The sequence below is a fragment of the Tachysurus fulvidraco genome, chromosome 5 (genome assembly GCF_022655615.1).
Source record: "Tachysurus fulvidraco isolate hzauxx_2018 chromosome 5, HZAU_PFXX_2.0, whole genome shotgun sequence".
In the NCBI taxonomy this organism is placed as follows: Eukaryota; Metazoa; Chordata; class Actinopteri; order Siluriformes; family Bagridae; genus Tachysurus; species Tachysurus fulvidraco.
Genome location: NC_062522.1, coordinates 15,886,878 through 15,911,259, shown reverse-complemented (window position 1 = coordinate 15,911,259; position 24,382 = coordinate 15,886,878). Strand labels below are relative to the sequence as shown.

At 37.0% G+C, this 24,382-nt stretch overlaps 1 protein-coding gene across 17 annotated transcripts in view; it reads right to left on the bottom strand.

The window, feature by feature from the left end:
• cadpsb (Ca2+-dependent activator protein for secretion b) overlaps positions 1-24,382 on the bottom strand; it is a 71,358-nt gene that overhangs the window by 10,524 nt on the left and 36,452 nt on the right. The window contains exons 7-24 of one of the 17 annotated variants that reach the window (XM_027147096.2): positions 22,912-23,023; positions 21,077-21,216; positions 20,776-20,842; positions 20,388-20,496; positions 19,578-19,790; positions 16,445-16,456; positions 13,207-13,343; positions 12,351-12,538; positions 10,134-10,235; positions 9,933-9,996; positions 9,652-9,775; positions 7,944-8,012; positions 5,109-5,215; positions 4,672-4,701; positions 4,315-4,323; positions 1,779-1,935; positions 1,509-1,650; positions 236-397 (exon numbers count right to left, since the gene is read on the bottom strand). In XM_027147096.2, coding sequence (XP_027002897.1) covers positions 236-397; positions 1,509-1,650; positions 1,779-1,935; positions 4,315-4,323; positions 4,672-4,701; positions 5,109-5,215; positions 7,944-8,012; positions 9,652-9,775; positions 9,933-9,996; positions 10,134-10,235; positions 12,351-12,538; positions 13,207-13,343; positions 16,445-16,456; positions 19,578-19,790; positions 20,388-20,496; positions 20,776-20,842; positions 21,077-21,216; positions 22,912-23,023 — 1,944 coding nt within the window. Of the gene's footprint in view, positions 1-235; positions 398-1,508; positions 1,651-1,778; positions 1,936-4,314; positions 4,324-4,671; positions 4,702-5,108; positions 5,216-6,515; positions 6,549-7,943; positions 8,013-9,651; positions 9,776-9,932; positions 9,997-10,133; positions 10,236-12,350; positions 12,539-13,206; positions 13,344-16,444; positions 16,457-19,577; positions 19,791-20,387; positions 20,497-20,775; positions 20,843-21,076; positions 21,217-22,911; positions 23,024-24,382 lie in introns of all 17 variants that reach the window. The other 16 variants (XM_027147099.2, XM_047813807.1, XM_047813802.1 and 13 more) reach the window with 16 other exon arrangements.

The window sequence follows — 24,382 nt, the reverse complement described above, 5'->3', positions numbered from 1 at the left end:
TGACTCCTTTCACAATTCCCCCTGATTTCTGCTACATGAGCCATCTGCCTTTATGGTATAACATTTTAAGAAATTTTAACAATGTTTGTCAAGGCACTACTGTTTTTGTTTTCAAACATTCCTCTCTAGTGTCTGCATTTTACCCCAGAGATAAGAAGTAGCTTCAAGAGAACATCTTCATGCCAAGGACACGTTTGAATTAATCAGATCTGTGGTAAACTCATTGAATACACACTCAGAGTCATAAATAGCAGTCATCCAGGATGGAGTGGAAAAGCTAGGCATTTGTGGAAGGTTAACAGATAGTCCTGCTACTGGCACAGGAAGATTTGGTACTTTGGGAATTTGGAGGTTCACATTTGGTAGATTCACATTGGGTAGATTACTTGTTAAACTCCTGCAGAAACAGACAAAAAGAAACAAAAAAATCCATAACAGTGGCAATGTGGAATGCTGCAAAAAAGCAAAGTAAGACATACAGTAAAAAAGTAACAAGTAAGAAAAATTGGAAAGGAAATGCGTTAGACATTCAAAAACAGCAGACATAAAGAATCAGTAGTTAAATGTAGGGAAAGGTCTCTAAAACACTAAAACTGAGGACCTACAGTAAAACCGAAAGATGGTTGATAATAGAGACAAGAGCACACATATACAGAAAAACAAAGAAAAAAAAAGCATATTTCAGCAGCAGGAACGAACAGCAGATTGGAAGATAAAACATAGAGTGGTGGGAAATTAAAAACACAAAACATAGACAATAAACAAAAAAAACAAAAAAGAAGCTATTTTCTATTGTAATAGTTGAAGGGTACTCAGTAAGAGATCCAGCAAGGGTATCAAAAGCGTCTATATACAAGCTTACAAAGCTCCAGGCTGATAATCTCCATGGTGCATCTGTTTAGTTGAAAAATATTGATAAAATAAGATTATTAAGGAGAAAGCTTGACAGCCCTTCATCTAAATAAGATTATCCCGATATGGAAAGTTGTCAAATCAACAGGCAAAGAAATATCAGGAAAGGCAGGAAAGACAGAACTGATTAGCACATAAAAGGCATCCTATTTCCTTCAAGCATGCAAAATGAGGGTTAGTCTACAAAACAAAAAAGATGAAAACATGAAAGGCATTGACTGGAGTCTGAATGAGAGAGATTTCTTTTGGACCGAAGCTATCTTCTGTAAACCACTAGTGTTACGATGAACAGATGATAAAGGTTAATCTTCTTAGATTTAATGTCATATATAAAACATATTTTACATATTCTAAAACTGTGATAATAAGGCAAAACTGAGGAGGCTTTTTTTCATTTTGTGAAACTTTAAAATAAAGTTGCTAAAAACTTCATTGCCTTATTTGTGATGCCTCAAGCCAGTGGATATCTACTAGCCTAAATTTGTCCTCACTGTTTGCTGCAGAAATAATGGCTCTAAATGATTATTTATGTCACAAAATTCCCTGTGTTACAATCGCTCCCGGCCCTGTGGACTCAGCAGGAAGTGGTGTCTTACTTCACAGGTTCCCAGGACTCGCGCTCAAATCCCCTAGAAATGGATTGATGGATGGAGGACTCCATTAGATCGACGTATCGCACAACCAGTGGTGCGTAAAGGTCCTGCAAGTGTTTGTGAAACTTCCCATTGCACAGGTGATCTAGAACAGAAAGTGTAAAATCAAAGCTTTTTTCCATGAACAACCTATAATTCTTTTCCATGCTCACACACTGCCTCTGCTATGTTGTCCTTAATAATTTCATTGCTACTTGTAAAAACAGTGCTTACAGTCAGTCCGTAAGAAGTCATTGAGGAGCTGGAAGAGAGGGAAACTATCCCAGCTTTCAGGAGACTGGATCTCGAGAGCAGCGTCCATATCGACGCCGTAAAGGGACAGGAAGTGCTCGGCATGCTCCACCATCAGGTCTGACCACCAGGCAAAGGCCTTGATTACCAGAGAAAGAGGCAGTGAAAAAAAAGGAAAGATTGAGAGACATTTAGAGCAAAATGAGCTGAAAGGAACTGGTTTCTGCCATGTGGTGTATCAGCTTCACAAAACTGAAATTACTGTGTAAGTGGCTGGTGGCACTACTTTACCTATATTAAATAACTGTTTGTTTGTTTTTACCTAAAGACTAAAGCATTTGTGTCTATAAACTCAATTACATTGTACAAAAGTTCCATATTGAATTTGCAGCAATTGCAATTTTGGATGAAAAAAACTATTTAATTAGACTAAAATTTATACACGTCTTTACCTTGTGAAGTGAAAATAGATATTATGTTCATTCTATGTGACAAAATCAACAAAACTGTATTTTGCAACAGAGGCCCTGATTTACTAAAGACACCTGCAAAAAAAAGCTTATTTACTAACCCTGAGTCTAGAGAACTGTAAAAATACTGTATAAAACAGCACATCTTACATTCATATTCATATGAATATGTGATTTCTCTAAGCTTGAAATTTAAAACATTCATTGCTCCATGCATCGTGAGCCTGTGAAAAGATTTTCTTTACATACAGTATACCCTGTATTGCTGTAATATGTGACATCATTTTATGCATCTATATCAAATCTATCTGAAATCCCCTGCAGCTACTGAGAACAATAAGAAAATGCAAATCGTCCTTGAAATATTGCTTTCTCCCCTATTTTGCATTAGGTAGAAAGCAGAATATCAGCCAATTAGTCTTTGTAAGTAAGCTGCTGTGTTCTTACTACAGTAACTGCACTTGCACTTTGTCTGAATGCATATCCAAACGTTTCTTTGCTGCACTTGTGATTTATTTGGGATCTTAGTAAATCAGGGCCTAATATTTTCATTATTACCCTTGTACAAAATGTTTCTGTCCTATACAAAACACATCACATGAGCTTAATGATTAAAATTAGGGTGGACATCTTATATTAGGTGCATTTTGTATTTCAGCACAGCCTTCAGACCCACTGAATCAATTTAAATGATAATTATTTAACGATTATTATTATTATTATTATTATTATTATTATTATTATTATTATTATTATTAATCAGCCTACATATGAAGGTGTCCAGACAGAGTACCAGAATATATCAATAACACAATATTTTATATTGTGCATACTTTGCCCATGGTAAAACTGCTTTATGTCATATCAAACTTTTCTTCATTTAACTCTACAGCCAGTGGGGTCAAGATGCCAGAAGAGGTGCAGTTGTCATGCAGGTGGAAATAGAAATCGCTGCATGCTTTTGCTCTCCAGATGGAAGATGTATTTGTTCAACCATTCACATCACTGCATCCCTGTCAAATAGGATGTGGATGTGATTCGTTATCATGCAACCTTGCAATCCCTGGCATGCCTAAGACTGCAAGCATGCAACAAGCTTCATAAAAAGGCAAATTTCTATGTTTAGTTATTTTTAATATTATTATTATTTTAGGTTTTCTCCAAGAGTGCTGCTCAGTTTTAGACATTTTAAACTGCACATATATATATATATATATAATAACTGGATAGTGTCAAAGTATACAGGGAACTGATCAGCATTGGAGATAGTTTATCCTTCTTTTCAGCATTATGCTGTTTTGATGTCATACCCTGTCAGTACACTTTTTTTTAAGGCTTTAGCTGAAAATTAACTTACCGTTTGATTAATCTTTGAGTACACTACACAAAGCATAATATCTCAGGTTAGGGACAAAAAAAACAACAAAGCATTCGCTGGAGCAGCAGGGCAATGTGTATGGCTGAGCTTAACCAAACACACAAAAAGAGAGAAACAGGGTAGCGATGTCAAATCCAAACAACTCCAAGATCCTTCCCCAAGTCCTTTCTTGCAGATCTATTCTGTGTAATAATATTAAATGGTTTGGTCTCTGACAAATGACCATCATATTTAAAATTGACAAGATAAAGCCAAGGGGAGGGAGCTAGGCTATGACTTTGGATTATGATGTATAGAGAGAAAGTAGACTTCAAATTTGGAAACATTAGCAGGAAGGGGTAAACTGACATGGCAAACTCTGACACGCTCTGCAAAACTAGGGAGTGGGGTGGTGCGAGTACATACACATTTCCTTTGGCAAAAAGAAAAAACTTTCCATTAGACCAACCCCTCAAAGTGGGAAAGCAAGCCTTACAATCAGGTCCTTCAAGAGAGACTAGACAGAGACAGTGCTAATGATCTGAGACACACCATTGGCAGACATAATGCTTAAATTCCCCATACTGAGAGGAATAGGGAATAACAGGAATAGATGCCCCACACAACTCATGCACAAACCATTACTGGGGAAGAAAGGGACTACTTGACTGCATACAGATTTCTCACGTACCTCCTTTCCCTGCCCAAGAACATTGGATGGATTGAGTGGTAAGAAAAACATGGAAATATTGCTTAACAGAATAGATACAGGGATTACTTTTTCAGACTTATTTGGATTAAAGGGACACTTTTGTGATCATCTCACATTTGTGAGATGAAAGTCCCATTGGTTGTAGACCCTCTTGAATAAGTTAAATGCAAGATTTCATCTAATCAGTTCCAGCCCATGTCTAGGCATTTTACAGAACCGCCCCATCCACCCGCCCCAAAAATGACAGAAAAGCCCCTAGCGTGACTTGTCATGCTTGAGGGGAAAGGTACAATATGTGATGAGGACTTGAGAAGAAAGGAAACATGGATACTGTACCGACTGGTCTCCTGTACTTGTGACCGCAGCCTGTTAAGCATATTCAAAAAAAAGAATAAATCTATAGAACTCAGGAAGACCACGGATTATCTAAATATTATCTCCATGTACCGTAGGCATGCCAAGCATGGATATCTGTCACCAGCTGGTGGATGTAAATAACTTATGAATCATGCATATTCATATTATAAGTGACTGATTTGTTTTCCTTAATTGCCCACTTTTCATTTTACATGTGATATGCTTTTCCAGAGAAAAAAAAACAGGGTTGTTTTTAAAGATCACATGCAGACACAAGGTAAAAGAGATTGGGAAAATTACTAAGTGTCAACTCTGTCAAATACTAGAAATGTACATCTTGTAAAGGAAGACACAATATACAACATAAGGTGTGACAAACTGGCTGGATAAAAGACAGTAATGATGTATATGCTCACCTCAGCATGATGGTCTTGATTCTGCTGAAGAACCTCGATGACTAACTCTGCCAGGCGGATAACATGCTCCAGTTTTTTGGCAGGAGTAGCTAGATTTGCTACATTCTCTGCAGCAGAATAGTCAAACAGGACACTGATCAACAGCAGTGCAGTGAAATTTTTTGGCCATGTTAAGTAGGGATAAAACATCAAACGCCTCATTCTGCATGCAAGAACGGTTATATGATTGATGACGTACAATATTTTGAGAAAAGATTTCTATATAAAGTGACACTTAACTACTTGGTGTAGTACAGCATGGCTGCGGGTAGGTGTTAAAATAATTTGTAAACTAATAACAGCCAGCCTTGTTATTTTAGTGATTAAACTAAACTAATAAGAAACTAGCAATCCTGAACATGTTTTTCTGAGTGGTAATTCCACAGTCGACACAAACAAACAAACTGTCAGACGTTTGAGTCAATGAAATGAATGCAGGACAAACAATGTTTCGTGTTTTCACATATAGTAAAACGTTGTCTGAACACAGCAACTTTAAAAAGACAGGATAACAAAATACAACAAAATGATAAGCAGCAAAGTCTTTGTTTCCATGGAAACGTGGACCAGTTGGTTATTTATTCACTGCTGTCACTGCGTACGCAATATACATCGTCTGGCCTGGAGGTATGGGGGTATGAGGATTAGAAAGGTGTGGTGGGGGTTGAATCGGGAAATTGTCTAAATTGTCTAAATGTTTTACACTAACTTTATAAAGAATCCCTTTAGAATAAATCTATGCATGTTAGCACTACTATAATACCATGGATCAGGGATTTCTCATCAGTTAAAGCTAATCATTTTCTAAAGTCACGATGCAATCAACACAAGATGATGAAGTACTGATAGTGGCTATAATGATAATCAAAGGATTATCATAATCCAGGTTCATACTTCATCCGTATTCAGTGTGTTAAACTGTATTTACTTCTCAGTAGTTTGTCTGTGGTGTTACCTCAGTTATATTACATTGTGCAGTTAGGGACAAATAATAAACTAACTTAAATATGAACCATTTTCTGACAATTTAACACACTGAAAAAGCATTTACTTATATATTTGTGATAGATAGTATTGCACAACAGACCAGGCACAAAGAATCATTAGGAGCCTTTGTTCATACTTCATGATATAACAATACAACGACACAAATGTTGTGCAAATTTTGAATACTATCTTCACATACAGTTGTCAGCATTCAGTACGGTGCAAGGCGAGAGACAGACCATGCCATAATATCAGAAGGGAAATATTTTATGCCAAGGGAAGGGGCTGGGGATTAGACAGAATGCTTGCATCTAAGTGTTAAATGTTTTGTGTGTTAAAATATATGGTAAGGTCACAGGTCAATGTCAAATATAGCTTCACCTGGATCCCTTTGATCCTTTAGAGTTTTCTCAACTTGAAAGAGAGAGAGGAAGGGAGTGAGAGAGGGAGATAAAGAAAATGAAAATAAAAAGAAAAACAAAGAGGCGTCATTAAGAACTGTATTGCACAGTGCTGTGTTTAAGTCAGTGACAGGCATCATCTTTTGTATGCTGAATCTTGTCTGCACTCCAAAGGATTTTCATGTAATAAAATCTCTAAAGTAATTCAAACACACAGTGACTAAAAACAACACAGACATCAAACAGTGAAAAAAGCACAAAAGAGCTGTTGAACCTCAAACGAAAAAAGTATAAAATACACAGACAAATATAAAATAATTCAGACATTCAATGGCACACATTGACTTGGCAGGGAAAAGAACTTGCAGTGGAAAAAGACATACTTGACAAATAGAGCACAGAATCGTTGACAGAACCCTTACAAAACATTGACAACAGATCGCATTGTCATGAACAGAACAAACATATGACACCGGTTTAAACACACATGACTCATTGCTCCATTGCGCTAGTCCAGTTCTCCTGGAATCTGACTCAGCTGCTGAAGTGATCTGGAATCCTCAGTGAAACCAGCTAGTACACTACAGCACAGACACACGAGCAGACGACTGAGGAAGATAACAAGTGAGAAAAGCAAAAATGCATTCAAGTCATGAGCATGAGCTTCAAACCAAACAAAAGGACAAGAAGAAGCTGAACAGATGCGTAACTGTGTTATGTCACAAACAGATGTGGCCGTAACCAGCATAACTTCCTGTCCACTCCGTGGAATTACAATGGATCGCCTAGTAAATCACAGATGAAAATGATAACGTACGGGTTCATTCGATTGTAGTTGTTCTTTCAGCTTGAGCCTGGATATAAATGAATGTGTGCAGCAAACTGACTGTTTATATAAGGAAATGTATTGAATTTGAAATTTTGAGTTTGTTTCTAGACTTTTTTTGCCACTAAATGTATACACTGTGCAAAATGTGAGAGCAATGCAAGCTTTTGCTGTTTAGGGTGTAATATTGTGGGTATAATATTTCTGCATGTTACCAGTGAAAAGCAATAAAATTCATGTCTTTCACCAGTGTGTTACTTTTTGTACTGGAACATAATCTTCTGTATGAATAATTACTAAATAAAATTACATACTTAAGGTATAGATCATCCTGCTAGTTTAATAGATACCTCACCTGGACTGACTATGTGACCACGGCTGTTGACCTGGATCTAGTTACGATGAATGCTTCTTACAGTACTAGTCCATGTTTCCCGATTATAAATGTTAATTCCTAATCCTTGTTTCTATAAACCTTTACCTTATATATCAAAAAAGAAAAAAAGACTGAAAATATCATGAAAGACGAAGTGTACAGGAGTGAAGAAAGAGCGATGAATAGGATATGAAGAAATTACTCACGGATGGTTAAATCCATCACTTGTGTAGCCAAGGAGTAGACAGGGTGATCATACATTTCCCTCTTTTTTCCTGAAGAAAAAGAGGATTTGGGCATGCAAGAGTTTGGGGTCAGATATCAGGGGGTTAAGGGCTAAAGATGGTGAAGGGCATGTCTGGTGGTCTTTATGCAAACTCATTTGTAATATAATGGGGCCAAAATCATTTTGAAAATAAAAAGAGCAGACAATGCTCCTGTTTGTAAATTTTTAGTTCACCATTTTAACCCTCAAATATCACAAATTATCAGGGACAAAATATTAACAGGAAAGAGCCAATGATATATGGTATAAGACGACCAGTCGGGGGTAGGGGGGTAGGGGGGTAGGGCGGTAGGGGGGTAGGGGGTGAGGTGTGAGGTGGGATCAAAAGACAGGGGTGTACTCAATTGAACCAGACCCCATGTCTTTTTGAAGAGAAAAAAGCCCAATTCCAAATAGACCATCATCATCTTCCTGTCATCTTCTTACAGCTGGTTCACCTGAAAAAAACAATCCTTTATCCTTGTCCTTTCTCTCCGAGGGCATTTTATACCTGCCATTATTCGCTGTTTCTTTCATCTTGTCCCATTCTCTGATTTGTATTAATGTCTTTCTTAAAGTAAAGCCAACATTTCCCCCAAATTCTTGTTTTTGCCTTCCAATACTTCCCTTCCTCAGTCTATTTTTTTTGGATCTTCCTTGCTTACCTTAAGCCCCTTCCTCAAGTCTCTTCCCAATTCCCTAGTCTCAGACATGGCCTGAAGACCTGAATGAAAGGAAACTCCATAAGGCCAATCAGAAATCTCGGAAGATTTACTTTAACCCAGCCATTGCAAGAATGGTTCGAAAGGATAGATCTTGGCTTTAGAATTGGGCAGAACTATACACAAAAAAACAGAAAGGTGCAGGGAAATGGACGATATTTTGTGTCTTTATATCAAGTCCCTATGCTCCGTCTTTCATGTCACCTCAAGTGAATGGAAGAAATCAGAAGCTCTTTACTCTAAAAATTTGAATGCATTTTTACTCACAAGGCAATGTGCACAAAACCATCTAAGCTACGGTTAAATAGTTGTTCTATGTTCTGAAGTCAACCGTGATGGTCTCTGAAAATACAAAAGATACAGTATAGCAGGTAATCATTTCTGATTAAAGGGCTGTTCCATCATTTGTGCAAAACCTCTTTCCCACAGCATCTAGAAATGGACTGGTATTTATAGAAGCCCTTTGGAAAATTATTTTTAGTACAATAATACATTTCCCACAGGCTTCCAGGAGGCACAGACCTATAGACATTTTAAATAAACGTTACCCCTGTTCGATAATTTGTGAATATATGATTAATTTATGGTGTGCTTAAATGAAATATTATATTTATGGTTAACATAATTAGAGTAATTAGATACACACAGCACTTACAGATACATATCATAAACATTCATTTAGAGTTTATCTGATTATCTTGACATGTAGTGGACAATAAAACAATAAGGTCATGTATATAGATATAGATAGATAGATAGAGAGAGAGAGAGAGAGAGAGAGAGAGAGAGAGAGAGCGAGAGCGAGAGCGAGAGCGAGAGAGAGATAATACAGGGCAATCAGTTCCTCTTTCTACTGCATAGAATTAATCTGGGGGATAAAAAGATTAAAGACATAACAGTGGAAAACATAAAAGCATTGGTAGTCACCTTCCACTCTGGCGTACTCAGTAATGCGCTGGTAGTTGATTTGAGCTGCCTGTTCCAGGCATTTACGGATGACAGTCTTCACATCTTCCTGTGGCACTGGGGTCACAATGTCCTTCATCAGAACCTGGTCATGAACAGTACGCGGAAAAACGGGTTACACTATTTCTGTGCACTTTAATAAGAAACGTTTCAAGACGAAACGATCTCCCCTTTTCTCTTTCTCTGCTCACATATACTGAGAAACAGAGCAATGTGTTTGCTGAAAACGATGGCATCATTACCCTCTCCAGCAGAGACAGAGTGGCTTTCAGTGCTCCCTCAGGACGACCAAACGGAAAACAATACCTATGGCAGGAGCAAAACCACAATGAGTAATAGTGTGAGTGGTATAGTTGTGTCATACAAAACTAATAAGACATTAAAGACAGCCAAGAAACCTGCACAAATAAAACTTCCCATGTATCCTAAACACATTTACTCACCTAAAGTTTGTGATCTCGTTCTCCAACAGAACACGTAACCGCTCTTTGATGTCCTCAAAGCGATCTTTTTCTTCCACTATCACGGTTCCAAGACCATCAGGTCTATTTCAGAAAAAAAATAAATAAATAAAATGCTGCTGTTCAGACTTCAATCTTGCACTAGATTAGCTTATTAGGTCATGTATGTGCAGCAGTCTGGGAAAACCCGGATGTCGCAGTAATTATAAATAGCAGTTTTCCTGTGTCATAAACATACCTAATGATCTTGAACGCCTGTACAATGTAGATATCTTTTTTCCCTCAAAGTCTATAATCAGCCATTTTCTATTCATCTAACTTAATTCACATATATGCACTATAATTTGTCCCAAGAGTTTAGCCTTTCCAGGTGATGTTGTGCTGCTAAATTATACTTTTATTGATGTAAGGCATGACTCAAAATACCTTCTACTTCTGGCTCTGACGGATTTCTTTTCTCTCACTGTTTTATCCTCATTTGGTGCTTTCAGTTCTCTGTGACATTAGCCTTTTATGTAGTTTTGTGGGCGTTGCTAAATAAATCAGCTATACGAATAAATCCGCTATAGTTTAAGCATGTGTTTCATTGTAATGATACAAAGAAACATCACACAACTTGAATACAATAAAGATAAATCAGGCCTAATATGTGCAAAAAAATATATTTCAGTTTAGCAAAATAATAATCATTGACAAAAATATCAAAATTTATTCAGTGAAGGGTTTTCCCAGGTCATCACACAAATTCACAGTACAATGACTTTTTCAGGTCTTATTATCTGGTTTCAGGTCTTAAAATCTCCAAGAGATTTTGAACATTTATAGAAATTATAAAAATAATTGAATAGTTGGGAATGAATAAAGGGAGCAAACTCACTCAACATAAAGAATGTGCCCTCAATTATTAAACAAATCCCATGAGATATTAACATTACATGAGATGTTAATCAGAAACCTTATTTTGCATAATATGAGGAGCAGGAATACTTAGTATGAAGGAATCATACAGAATTCATCTGAGGTATTTCAAGTATTAATGAGATACTGAAACAATTGCCTGGAACAAGTTGACCATCAGGCAGCTCTCATGGCAGGAAATAGGATCCCTATTTTACGTACTTGTGTACAGATAGCAGTGTGTTTCACAAAATTCATCACTGTGTCTCTGTCTCTAATGTTCAAATAAAATTACTTTACATTGAATATAGATTAAGGCATCCTGGAGGTGGCAGCAGATGCACGTCCTTAACTAGGACTGACTCTGGACATAGGAGAATGTTCATTTACTTAATAATTATTTGGTGACCCACATCAGTAATGTAAAGTAGGTTTTTCCATGAAGAAGAAAGAGTTTTTTTTTTGCCTGTGCATAATCTTTAGCAAAACTGTACTTTTCATTTTTAACTGAACTTTATTATAACCAAACACATTCAAGACCCTCTAACCACAGATGATAAAGACCAACAAAAAAATAATCATTCTTAGAAGCACAATCAAAATAAATATATCATTTAATTGCAGTCCTAAAACTAATACATTTCTTTTAACTTCAGTGATTTTTTTGAAAGCCAAGGGGAGTCTTAAACCTACATTTCAATAATCAATCAAAATCAGTCCTCTTTTATAAAAGGGTAATTTTTTTATTGTTTAATTCTGTTTTGAATTGACTATTCTATTTCCTGGGTAGGTATGTCCTGCATATTTAATGATGGAATAAAGGTTTAGTATGTAACTGCTATTTCCTTGCATTTAAAACCCTCTTACCTTTGGAACACTGGGACTTGCTGAGATTTAAAGCTCCTCTTTTTTTTAGACTCCGTTTTCCCTTCCAGCTTAGAGCCAACCCCTTGTAACTCAGACCCCCTCTGACTACCAGGAACATGTGATGAGGTGAGCAGCATTGAAGCAATAAGATTCAGGAATAAAAACAATGAATGAAAAGAAAGGGTGTCTTAATGGGTTAATGAAAACTATTACGATGGGGAAATAAATGAATTAATGTTAGAAACGAAGCAGAAAGAATAAATTGAAAATCAATAAATGAAATATGAATGCAAAAAAATGTAAACATATTAATTAAAGGACAAATACAAAATAAAAATGATGGTTAAAAAAAGCATTGATGACCCTTCGGTCCTTCATTCTTTTCCTGAAATTTTTTAACCTCCCCAAGACTATTATCACGGACCATTCTGATACCTGTTGCCATGGACATGGGAGGCACAGAAAGCGAAGCTGTAGTGCAGCAGTGTTGGGTCAATCATGTGACCTGCGTCTGCTCGCTCCAGTAGGTCCCTAAGGTAGCACAAGTGCCTGTGGCATCCTCTCACACCATTTCGAGCACAGTATTCATCCAGAACAAAGACCTGACCTGGGCTAAACCAACCCTGCAAGCAGAACGGAGTAGAAAAGAGGCTGAGGGTCTGGTAATGCTGCAAAAAGCAAAAGGGTGTCACATGCCATGTAGAGCAATGATTGGTCATCCAGTCATTCAGCATTCAGCATTCACACAGAAACACTGTCAGTCAGTCAGAGACACTCTTCAGTCCTGTAATACTGTATAAGAGCCCACATGCTGTTTTCTGAGTAGGGTGTCCTCTATCAAGTGGACTGCTTCCTTTTGAAATATATCTAATGGCAATGCAGTTACTAGCAGTTTCTTTGTTCAAGTACTATTTTAAATATATTTCAAAATGTCCTGCTCACACAATGTTTGCTTACAAACATTAATTATCTCTGTTCTTAATTATTGTGAAAATACTAATTATTGTGAGAAAAAAAAATTTACTCATCCATCCATTTTTTTCTTCTACTTTTTCAGAGGAAGGTAAAAGAAAAGCACAATCTGCCTTTTTACACTTTCATGAGCTAGCAAACACTCAGGATTGGCTAGTGTCACTGTGACTGACAGGGGAGAGCAAGTATGCCTTCCCGTGCAGTGAGAGAGCATGACCAATTTTTCTCCCTGAGCTCCCAGACATGGATGGTTAATAAAAACAGTTCTTGATAGTGGACCCCGGATATTTGGACCTTTCTATACATCTGTCACACTTACCAGGCATGCAAAGTTGTCATTGAGCCTGTGGTCCAGCGTGAGCCTCTGCATCATCTCGAACAGTGAGGCGTGGTCAAAATTACACGGGTTAGCCGAGATAAACTCATCCATGCCGTGTTTCTGTGCCCTATCAGCATCTGTTCAGCCAGCCACACAAGCCGCAAGGAAAGTCAGGGTGGGGGTGGCGTAAGGAAGATGAAGTTAGCAAAACAGTCTACACAATGGGCCGTATTCCTTCAACAAAAGAACAGTATCTTATTCATCTACTCTACAGCAAACCAAAGACTTTCAGCTTTCACATTGTCAACTTGCAGCAGAAGTCAAGGAGAGTTCAATCAGACCTAGCAATGTGGAACTAGGCAATGCTCAAGTTCAACTCATCAACCCACATTCAAACTGGATGGGCATGCATGGATAGATTTGGGTGCAGTTTCTTCAAACTCTTACTAGGTTTAGCTTGCAAAGACCCCTAATTATAACTCAAGGGAACGTGGATAGTGGAGGAATTCTTAATGATGAATTGTAATGCTTTTTCATTCACATGAATATAATAGATTCTGCCATTCGCAACTGGTTAATGTCATTCATTTAGAGAGAAATGATGGATTGTGTGCTCGTAAAAATGGAGATGTCAGAAAAACAGGGGGGGAGTTTGGTAAGCTTGTTTAATACAGTAGTTTTAGATTGGATATACACTTTCTAGGGTTAAAAATTCCAGCGTTTTTTGGAGAAAAAAAAATCTTTTGAGTTCTTCCGAAAAGATATTGTTTCCCTAAAAAATAGGCGAAGCGGTCTTCTCTAACATGCTTGTCTCTTATTTTAGCATAACATTATTGTCTGATAATGCTTATGAAGTTTAATTATTATGTAAAATTATTCCTGCATACTTAATCTTCAGTTAAAACTAAATGAAGTGTATCAATTAGTTTCTATTTAGAAAAAAAAAGCCATAATAATATATGCAAGACAAAATGACTAAAAGAGCTACAGAAAGGAACGATAGAATCCGAAATAGTGCTGTGATGGTTGTGTGAACGATGTGTGCAGCGTCTTTGAGCTGTAAGTTTGTAAGCAGCAGCTAATAATGTCTTTTTAGATGAGTATATAAACACATAAACAGGTGAAAATGGTTATGAATGTGGTGACGGGACAGGATAAAGACTTTTTACATAGAGAAACGACAGATCTGTAAAAGGTTTTCTAGCTTTTTAGTTTAGACTTGCTGGATTTATGGGTCTTTGTGGGGTTACATGCAGACTGTCAATAATCATTTGCGTTGTAAAATAAATCATAATCTCAAGAATTATTCAGAAGTGGCAAAAAAAAGCAAAAGAAAGGGAGCATTCCTTCATGAGAAAAATAATGCTGAAGGAAAGAGAATGAGAAAAATAACTGAAAAGAAAGAGGGAACATAAAATAAATGTACTAAAAATAAACTAAAAATCAGACCAGTAACTATGATAAAACTCTGGAAAGCATAATATAGTATGGGCCAGTAAAGTAGATAATAAGTGAGAAAGTGTTACCAAAAGTAAAGCATCTGTGGGGGAGAAAGCGGAAAGATTTGGATAACAGAATAATAAGAAATGTGAAAGAAACCATCAAAGGCTTGAGAGAGAGGGGCGTTATATCAGGCAAAGATGTATAACAGCACTTTAAATATGTTATTTTGCTGTAAATGTCTATCTTCTAACAGCTGTGCTTTACACTAATCTGGTTATCTCAGTATGTATTATGCCAACATATGCCAGTAGATTTTAATATCTCTGTTAAAGCCTACTTAGTAGGAGAAGCGGATTACATTATTGGATACGTTAATTAATATTATTTTCCTTTGAACGTGAGTGTATGTAAATGCTCCATGATGACCTAGAATCACATGCGGGAAGACAATGAGTCAAACCACTATGCTTTTCAGTGACATGCAAGAAAAGTATTGCTGATACATTTTCCACTAAAGGCTGACTATTTGCATTCCATCTTTTTTTTTTTTTTTTTAAATCAGCATTTGCAAGTTGACAATACATGAGGATTTTTCAGTGTGTTCGCAACAATTGCTGAGCACACTAGCAAGCAAGCCACCGTGGTGGTACGCTAACAGGCTAGCATTACAGTTCTGTTGCAAGTACATAAGTTTAGCATGAAGCCAACAGAGGCTAAAACTGGGTCATTCTCTGGGAACATGGGTAATAACAAAATCAAAAGAAAGGAACAAACAAACAAACAAAAATCTCACCCTTTTACCACCATCTAAATGAACTACATCACATCTGAGTGCTCACCTACTCAAGCAATAAATGGGCAATCAGAACACAAACTCAAAATGGAGTGTCTCACTGCTGGGCTTAGCAGCTATCTATAACAGACCCAGAAAATCTGATTAAAAATATTACAAAAACTGGGAGTATTTCATGGAAACAAAGGATGGCAATACCTAGTCCTTGGCATTGCATTGAGAATACTCCACTTACATATTTGCCATCTCTTATAAGCCAAAATAAAATAAAATAAATCAACCTAATGATAAATGAACCCTCAAGAGTAAAGTGCTATAGATTCTGTTGCCATGAGCTGATAATTTTATTAGTCAATAGTTAAATTGAAATTGAACTTAAAAACATTTCATACTAGATAACTGTAGGTCTGGAGTTCTGTTTATAAAGATGTTAGCTGTATTAACTCTTTGCATGCATGATTTGTAAACTTCAATATCCTGCATACTATAAAAAAAATTGGACACCGGAGATAGATGCCTAAGAATAGATGCTGGAGAATATTCTCGGCTTAGGCACCTATCTCCGGTGTCTAATGTTCTTTTTTAATGCATGGTATATTAACGTTACTCTTGACATATCATCCATCTTTCATCTTTACTCTGAGGGGTCTTCTTACTTCAGCGACACTACAGTAGGTGTGTTAGAGGTGTTAGAGAAGGCAATTATGCAAACAAATCAGTCATAATATCTGTGCTTTTTAATAACAAGAGACGAATTAAAAATTCATGCATCCTAATCTGGCAAAAAAAGTATATTTTTAATAAAGACCTACATCCATTAAATAAAATCATCTACTTTGGTCTAAGGCATGAAAAGATTTGAGAGTTAAAAAATGGAAAATAAAAGAAGAAGGAAAAGGAAGAGTAAAAAAAAAAAAAGAAAAAAAGAAAAGACACATTATATTTGTCAGATAATGGTTTTAGGATTATCTGACTGGTGCTAGCTAACAGGGAAGCACTTACCCTTAAGTCCAGCTAGAAGACAGCAGGGTAAGAAGGGACAAATCAGAATAACATAAAGACTAGCAACAAGGCTGAAGGAAAAAATGCAGACACGAAAACCCTGACCCCACTATAGCTGCACGAGTAAAGAAGGGTACAAGCAAAGCATGAAGGAAGATAAACACAATGTAAAAACGACGATTTGTACCAACATGATAGTGCAGTCTGAGCTGGTGTAGGACAATGTCAAATAGAGACAGATAGACAAGGAGGGGAAGATGGGGAAAAAGATAAAGATTGGTGTATCTTTTTTTTTTTTTTTTTTTTTTTTTACTCATTACTTGGGTGCAGTTGGTTTTAACAGGATTCTTCAATGTATAATCTATATAGATGTTCTGTGACACTGTACTGGCAAATAATCTTACCTTTTAGAGGTCCATATCAGAATAGTTGTAAACTGGATATGTTATGCCAGTAACAGCAACTATAAGGATTCTATGAAGGCACTGCATTAGTTAAAAATGTTATATAATGTATATACTGTATAATAACATAATAAATATCGCAAATTCATTCTCTTTAGGGAAAAAACCACCCTAAAGCAAATTAAATATAATTCTATTAAAATATATTTCTGTTGTACTTAGCGTGGCTATGTTAATTTGTTGCTTTGTGCTGTATCTATTTTATTATTCCCAAGAGAAATTCAACAATCTCAAACATAAGATATAATGGTCAGACTTGGTTATTAGCTCCTTAAAACAAAATGGCAACAGCTTCTTTTCTCGCTCGTCATTATACCGCAACATCCAATGTTGAAATAATGAGAAACCCGAAGTGGAGGCAGCAATGTCTAGACGTGATGTTCAAGGATGCAATGCAGTTATACTCAGTTGTGCACAGATTTAGCGTGGCTACAAGATGAAAAGGTGGTATTATTTTATCATACAGGAGCCTGAAATTTTAAACTGTGGAGCCAGATCTCTTTGACCACAGCGTACAGACGATGAGATGAGTGAGCTGGAAAGATTAAATGATTAAAGCTGTGCTGCATTGCTTTCTTTAGGTAGACATACAGTGAGGCTTCGTTCCTACTGTTGCCACTATTTGCTGGTAGTGTAATATAAGTTTACTTATATTAGATAATGTAGGAAATTGATAGCCAAAGTGAACAAGGGCCATCAAAAAAGTTTAACTTTAAAAAAACAAAAAGCCAACTTAGAACTTATTTAGAAAATATGCTATTGAAGATGCTTAAGTGGTTTAGGGTGGATTTTTCCTTTCATTTTACATGTTTTATTTTAATCAGTCCCTCCAGGATTTTGTCGATTTTGCAATTGCAGAAATTGACACCAAATTCAAGCAAACTCTATGATATTCTCCAGACCTTCCAATTTTTCAAAATTACCACATATTCTCTGCAGGATTGGGCTAAGACACTTGGTGTGTCGTTCAGCCAAAACGTCCTTACATTCACATGCACCGAACATGAGTACTGTGATCACAGAAAGTAATTACATGTGTCCTCAAAAGTACTAGTTTTAAAATAAGAATCATGTGCTCGCAATTTTGCAATTTCATGTAGTTACCAAAAAGCAAGTATTTTTGGCTACAACAGCCACATGAAGACACAAAATGCTGGGGAAACTGATTAATCACCAGAAGAAAAGTCAGAACCTTCATAGCATTCTAGAATCTGTTCGAATCAACTGCAATGAATACTGATTTGATGTGTGTGTGCGAGGTCAGTGTGAGGGCTGTAAGTGGTGTATGTTACTTCTTTGTGCCATTCAAACCCACCGTATGTAGAAGGTGAGAGTGTAAAACATCTACGGCATGTTACTGCATTTCAGAAGGAAGAGCTAAGATCTGTTTTATATCTGAATGACATCAGCTAAATTTAATAAAAACTGACCATAAGAAACATTTACATACCGAATAATAATAATAACCGATACATAAACAGCAAAAACTTGCTGGATTGTTTTTAATCAACCTTAATATTTCCATAGCTGTATGAGTTTCACTTAATATGGAATAAAAAAAAGCACAAATTTTAACAGAATACCTCAAAAACAACCTTTTAAAAAGAGTTGTTTGGATACAAGAAAAAAAGCAATGATGCTAATATTTCAGTAACTTTTAAAAGTAGCTGTAGGACTAAAAAACCTCAATCTGAACAGAGGCTGAGGTTGTAAGATGCACACCAAAAACATGGACACGGTTCTGAATAGCAGGATCTATTTTGTTTTGTTTATACACGCTGTTGTCTCTTCTTGAAGCTTCCTATGCATATCATTGCAGAGTTAATATTTTATTACAACCTAGCTAAACTGTAATGCTCATGTTATTTAGAGATTAATGTACATTGGAGATTAATATCCGATATTGCTTTTTTATCTGTTATCTTACATAAAGTCTCGTGTTCAAAGTGTAAAAGATAGAGTGCTTTCAGATTATTGCAATCATGTTGTGCTTGTTGCTGTGGGGGTTTTTTTCACTGTGCACACTTAGTTCAGCAGAGAGCTCTCTGAAGACATAATGTGCAGTGAAAAAACTTTGAATAAAACTGATTTAAAACAAAGGTTGGGTGCTACTCTGTCTTATCTGTAACAAAATCAAACATTACTTGGAATATCTTTGTAAATGGATGTCAAGAATGTACATACTGTATTCTAAAGGTAACTCCATTTTAATATTTTGTTTTGTTTTTGGCACGCAATAAAAAAACTTACACAGAAAATTACAGCTTAGAATCAACACACACTCCACTGTACACACACTATTCTTACCTTTTGCTACTGCTGCAATCTGTTAAGAATGCATGCTATTGTACAGGTGACACATTAGATTCTTAGTGTTGACCAGAGATGAATACATTCACAACGGATCACCGAGGTGAATATTTTGGATAGATCTAGAATGCCTAAAGAATGTGTGTGTGTGTGTGTGTGTATGTGTGTCTGTGTGTGTGTGTGTGTGTGTGTGTGTGTTTGTGTATGTGTGTATCACTGGCTGGTCACTGCTGATTAAGTTAGGTAATATTTCTGTAAGTATGTATACTATTTTTTTCTTTAAAAGCTTGAGATGAAATATATTTTACACATTTATAGACTGTGTGCCTGAAAATGTACGTTTGCAGAACAGAACTTACAGAACTGAGAAATGGGTGCATCCATCTGTGCCGATGCCCCACCCTTAGAGTTGAGTTTCTGGACCTGGGTGGGTGGGACCGGCTTGTGTGATTGGCCGGTAGCCCGGTACATGGCCTGCACCCATAGGATGCGGTCCTGCTCATCATCACTGGCGAAGATCACAGTGTCGCCTTCCTTGACAGCGTTAAAAAAAGCACGGCCTCCGTCCAAACCTACACACAGTGAAGGAAAACATGCCTTTTCAACTGTGACTCAAATGTACAAATTTCAAATGTTTTTTAAAATAAATAAAATTAGATAAAGTGACCACATTTCAAGTTATGCTAGTATTTCCTCAAGAAAAGTTACTCGTATTCAGAGTTGCACAGATGCTTAAGTCATTTTTCTAACTGTCCCTGGTTTTTCTTGATTATGGAGGAGAGAGAAGAACAGTTTGAGCAAGCACACGCATGCTATGCTTACAGCTCACTTTACATAAGTGAAGTTCATACTTTTATCTATAAAATTCAGTCCTCGAGATAAGCAATGTCTCATATTAAGATTTTGTCTCCTCCAATATCCTCTGTGCAAAAACACATTTTATTGACCTTCAAAAAAAAAACAGAAATGTCAGGATATATTATGGATACATTGATCTGTCAGATGGTGATGGTGATGCTGCTCATATTGTGAGAAAGAGAAAGAGCTTCAGATCAAAGTCAGGACTGTAACTGACACCTGTTTTAGGCAAACTCTGTTCTATGCGAGCATCTCACACAGCTCTAAGAATGTGTGTGTGTGTGTGTGTGTGTGTGTGTGTTTATGTATACCTGGCTGTGGGTCAGTATAATCCACAGTATACCCATCCAGTTGCAGCAGCTCCTGTGGCTCTGACTTCTTCTCCCGATAGCTGCACATAGCAAAAGTGTACTGGCTCACCTGTAGCACAAATCACACACAGACACACACACACACACACACACACACACACACACACACACACACACACACACACACACACACACACACACACACACACACACACACACATTCTCAGATCAAGGATTTCAGTCTTTACAACAGATTGACACCAACGTTTGTTATTTCTGAAAAGTAACATCCTATTCTGAGTCATATGTCTCATTTTCATTCATCGTCCATGTTTCTAGACTTTTTTCCACTGCATGACTCACACAGCAGAAAATTCAGATGACTGACCTGAACCAGAACAAAGAAGCGCTTCTTCCAGCGCTTCCACACATTCTTCCCAAAAGCCCATAAGTACCTATGCAGTAAAACACATCAAGTTTGAGTGAGCCTAAAGGATGATTCGGGGTATTGCAAAGGAGTTCATACACAATAAAGAAAACACAAATGGTACACTACAGAACAATGCACTATAAGAGCTCTGTTATACCATGACACATTATACTGTAGTTTGTTCTGCCATTTAAAGGAAATTTAAAAAAGTGCAACATCAAAGCAGCTCTCTGGTTTGGATCATCAGTTCTATCCATACCCGCAAGCCTTCATGTTCTGGGGCTTGTCCATGCGAACAGCCAGTTTGATCCTCAGGTCTTGGTCCGGGCAGGCCTTGGTCACAGTCATCTTATGGAGCTCAGACTGCTTAGGACTGTTAGGGGTTGGGTGAAGGACAACCTATTCAACAATCAGAGAGGTTTATTACAGTTGGTTGTGATAGTAGGAGAATTTGCTCACTTAAACAAGAATATAAGGCCATCTTGTTGCCAACATTTTCAGTTCAATCTGTTTTCACATATGCAGCATCATTAACAGGATAAGCACTCTGAAGGACACAGGTTTCTGTATGAGCTGAGCTAATATGTACGTGTCACATTTCTAGTCAGCATTTATTTTAAACTCTTAACATTCAATTAATATTTTTCTCATCCTTCTGAAGACTAGGGAGTTGAATGTTGAAAGAGTTGCTGCATGTATGGCACGTTATCAGAAGGGAGCAAGCTTTTTCTTATCGTATCTCGTGTCATCTTTCTCAATCCGGCTCTCCTGTCTGACTCCCCACTCACCCCACATTCTGCCTCTCTTTGATGAGTTAACGTAATCTTCGACTTTGCAAACTTTAAAGAGCTCTGAGCTGACTTGCTCCTCGGAGGAAACACATCACACCTCCCTGTTAACAGGCAAGGTCAAGCTGTGCAAGCTAACAACTAGAGAGACGTCAACCAATACACAGTGCTCATATTAATTTAAGCTGAGTCTGAACATGTTCACATACATATGTAATAACTCCTATCTATCTATCTATCTATCTATCTATCTATCTATCTATCTATCTATCTATCTATCTATCTATCTATCTATCTATCTATCTATCTATCTATCTATCTATCTATCTATCTATCTATCTATCTATCTATCTATCTATCTAAATAAATCTATTACAAACAGCCAGACAAAACAATTATTTTATATAAAAGTTTTGATTTTATCATGCAGAGGACTAAACAGTGAAAGTCACAGTGTTTGTGCATGAAGTGTGAACTGGACAAGACTCTCCAAAGGGAAGTCAAATGGGTCTAAAATAGACCTTTCTACTGTGTGGGTGTTTGTGTGTATATCAGCAGGGAGCATAAAAAAGACAAAGTGAAGTCGGCAAAGGGACAATATGGCTAGACATTCTGAACTAAACAGGCTCCTTTTTCCTTCAGATGCTCTAAACATTCAGCCAATACAGATCTTTCAATCTAAAATAGCTAAAGATTTATTGTCCTTATTCAGCTTCAGATGTATATACTCACTCATCTTATATCAAATAACTTTTCTATAGTAAATTGTATTTATTCTGTAAATACAATCAATTATTCAGGTACTACAGTAATGCTAATAGCATAGTTATGTAGGTTCAAGAATGACAAGTTTGTGTGCATGCATTGAGGGATCCTTGGAGTAGTTACTTACATAATTCTGTCTCTAGGGAAATTGACAAACATTAAATTGAATATTATACCACTATGAAGTTAGCTACGCAAGATTCTTTTGTAATTTTGTAAGCCGTTGCCAGACGTACACTAGAAATGTTTGCATACTAATGTTGTAAGGTTTTCAAGTGTTCACTGGCATGATTTTCTCATAGGAACGCTTTGATTACATAATTACTTGTATATGCTGCAATGTCAGATTGCATAAATGTCAAATATATAATCAAATTAATCAATCGTCTGCAGCATTTTACAGTCGTTTGCATACGGTGAATAAGACTTGTGATTTGGTCTGTTATCGCAGGCAAAGAGAATGACCTGGCATTTCAGAAAGCTAGAATTATTAGAATCAGCCACAGAAGAAGAGGAAGTGATAACAGAAGGAGATTCGTACCCTGCCCAGCTCCTTGTCCTCCAGAGCTAACACTCCTGTACTCTCTGTGAACAGTTTGACCTTCACTGCCGGCAGAGGGTGTGTAGTGGTGAAGTCTCCTTGAGTTCCCCATCTGTACACACACACAACACACACAACTATCACAAATGCCCACCACGCATCAATTATTTTAGCAAAAAATGCACAGATAGATAGATACAGTATATAGATAGATAGATAGATAGATAGATAGATAGATAGATAGATAGATAGATAGATAGATAGATAGATAGATAGATAGATAGATAGATAGATAGATAGAAAAAAACTGTGATTTGAATGACTTGGCACATCTGCTGTATTTTGAAAATACGTTACATCCTTCCAAGATTTTGTACCGTACTTCATAACACTACAGACATGATCTTTTTCAATCCTGTCCTTTTCACTCACTTCCTCCTTTCTCTCTGTTCGACTTCTTTCAGACATCTAACCTCTCTTGTAGTTCTGCTCTCTTTCCAGCTCCATGCTTCACATTCCCTCCTCTCTCTTAGCAGATTTACCCATATTCTGAGCAAAGCCATCACATGAGGAGGAGCACAATAAAAGGCAGACTGCCTGTACATCTCCACTCTTCTCCAAGCTCGACTTGCATCATTTCTAACACTTATATGAAAGTGAGATACTGCAATGGCACAGCGAGTGTGAGAAGATAGAAGGTGAGATGGAAAAGAGTGAAAGATGTATAAATCTTGCTGCTACTCATAATGAATGCAGGAGCAAGAGCACATTTTCACTGATTCTGTTTTAAATTCATTGATATCATTGATATGCATTGATATGTAGAGAGACAACCCACTAAACTACCACATGTTACTAAGTACACATCCGCACAGAGTGGAGTGAAATAACCCGACAATTTCACAGTGCTGCACTATAAAATGCCAGTGTGAATGAATTTAAGTTACAGCATTGAAAAAGATTTAGTAGAAGCACCAAATTGCATGTTTAATATGGTCCCCTGAACAATCATCCATCTTCCAGTGCATACACTTCCACAGCTTCGATGATGAGAGGCTGAACTGGCCCAGTAAAGACATGAACACGTGACATCATCTGCTGCCGTGGAAACAGGCTGCACGTGTCAGAGGCAGCAGTCAAATGAGACTGGGTAAGTGTGTGAAAGACAGAAAATATGAAAAAAAAATGCCTTTGTGAGTAGACAACATCCCCAGTTTACCTTCAAACTACAAAGAACTGGCAAGCGTCCATAAAAACTGTAAAGCTATAAAAAGCTTTAATGATCATGTGAACACTATAACAACATCAATGTGTGTGTGTGTGTGTGTGTGTGTGTGTGTGTGTGTGTGTGTGTGTGTGTGTGTCTAAGTAACACCCTGTTTTTTTGACTCTTTCTCTGTGGTTGGTCAGGCGGTGCTCATTCCTCACCCAGTATGTTTGGTTTCTCTTGTGGGACGGTTAACATTCTGGC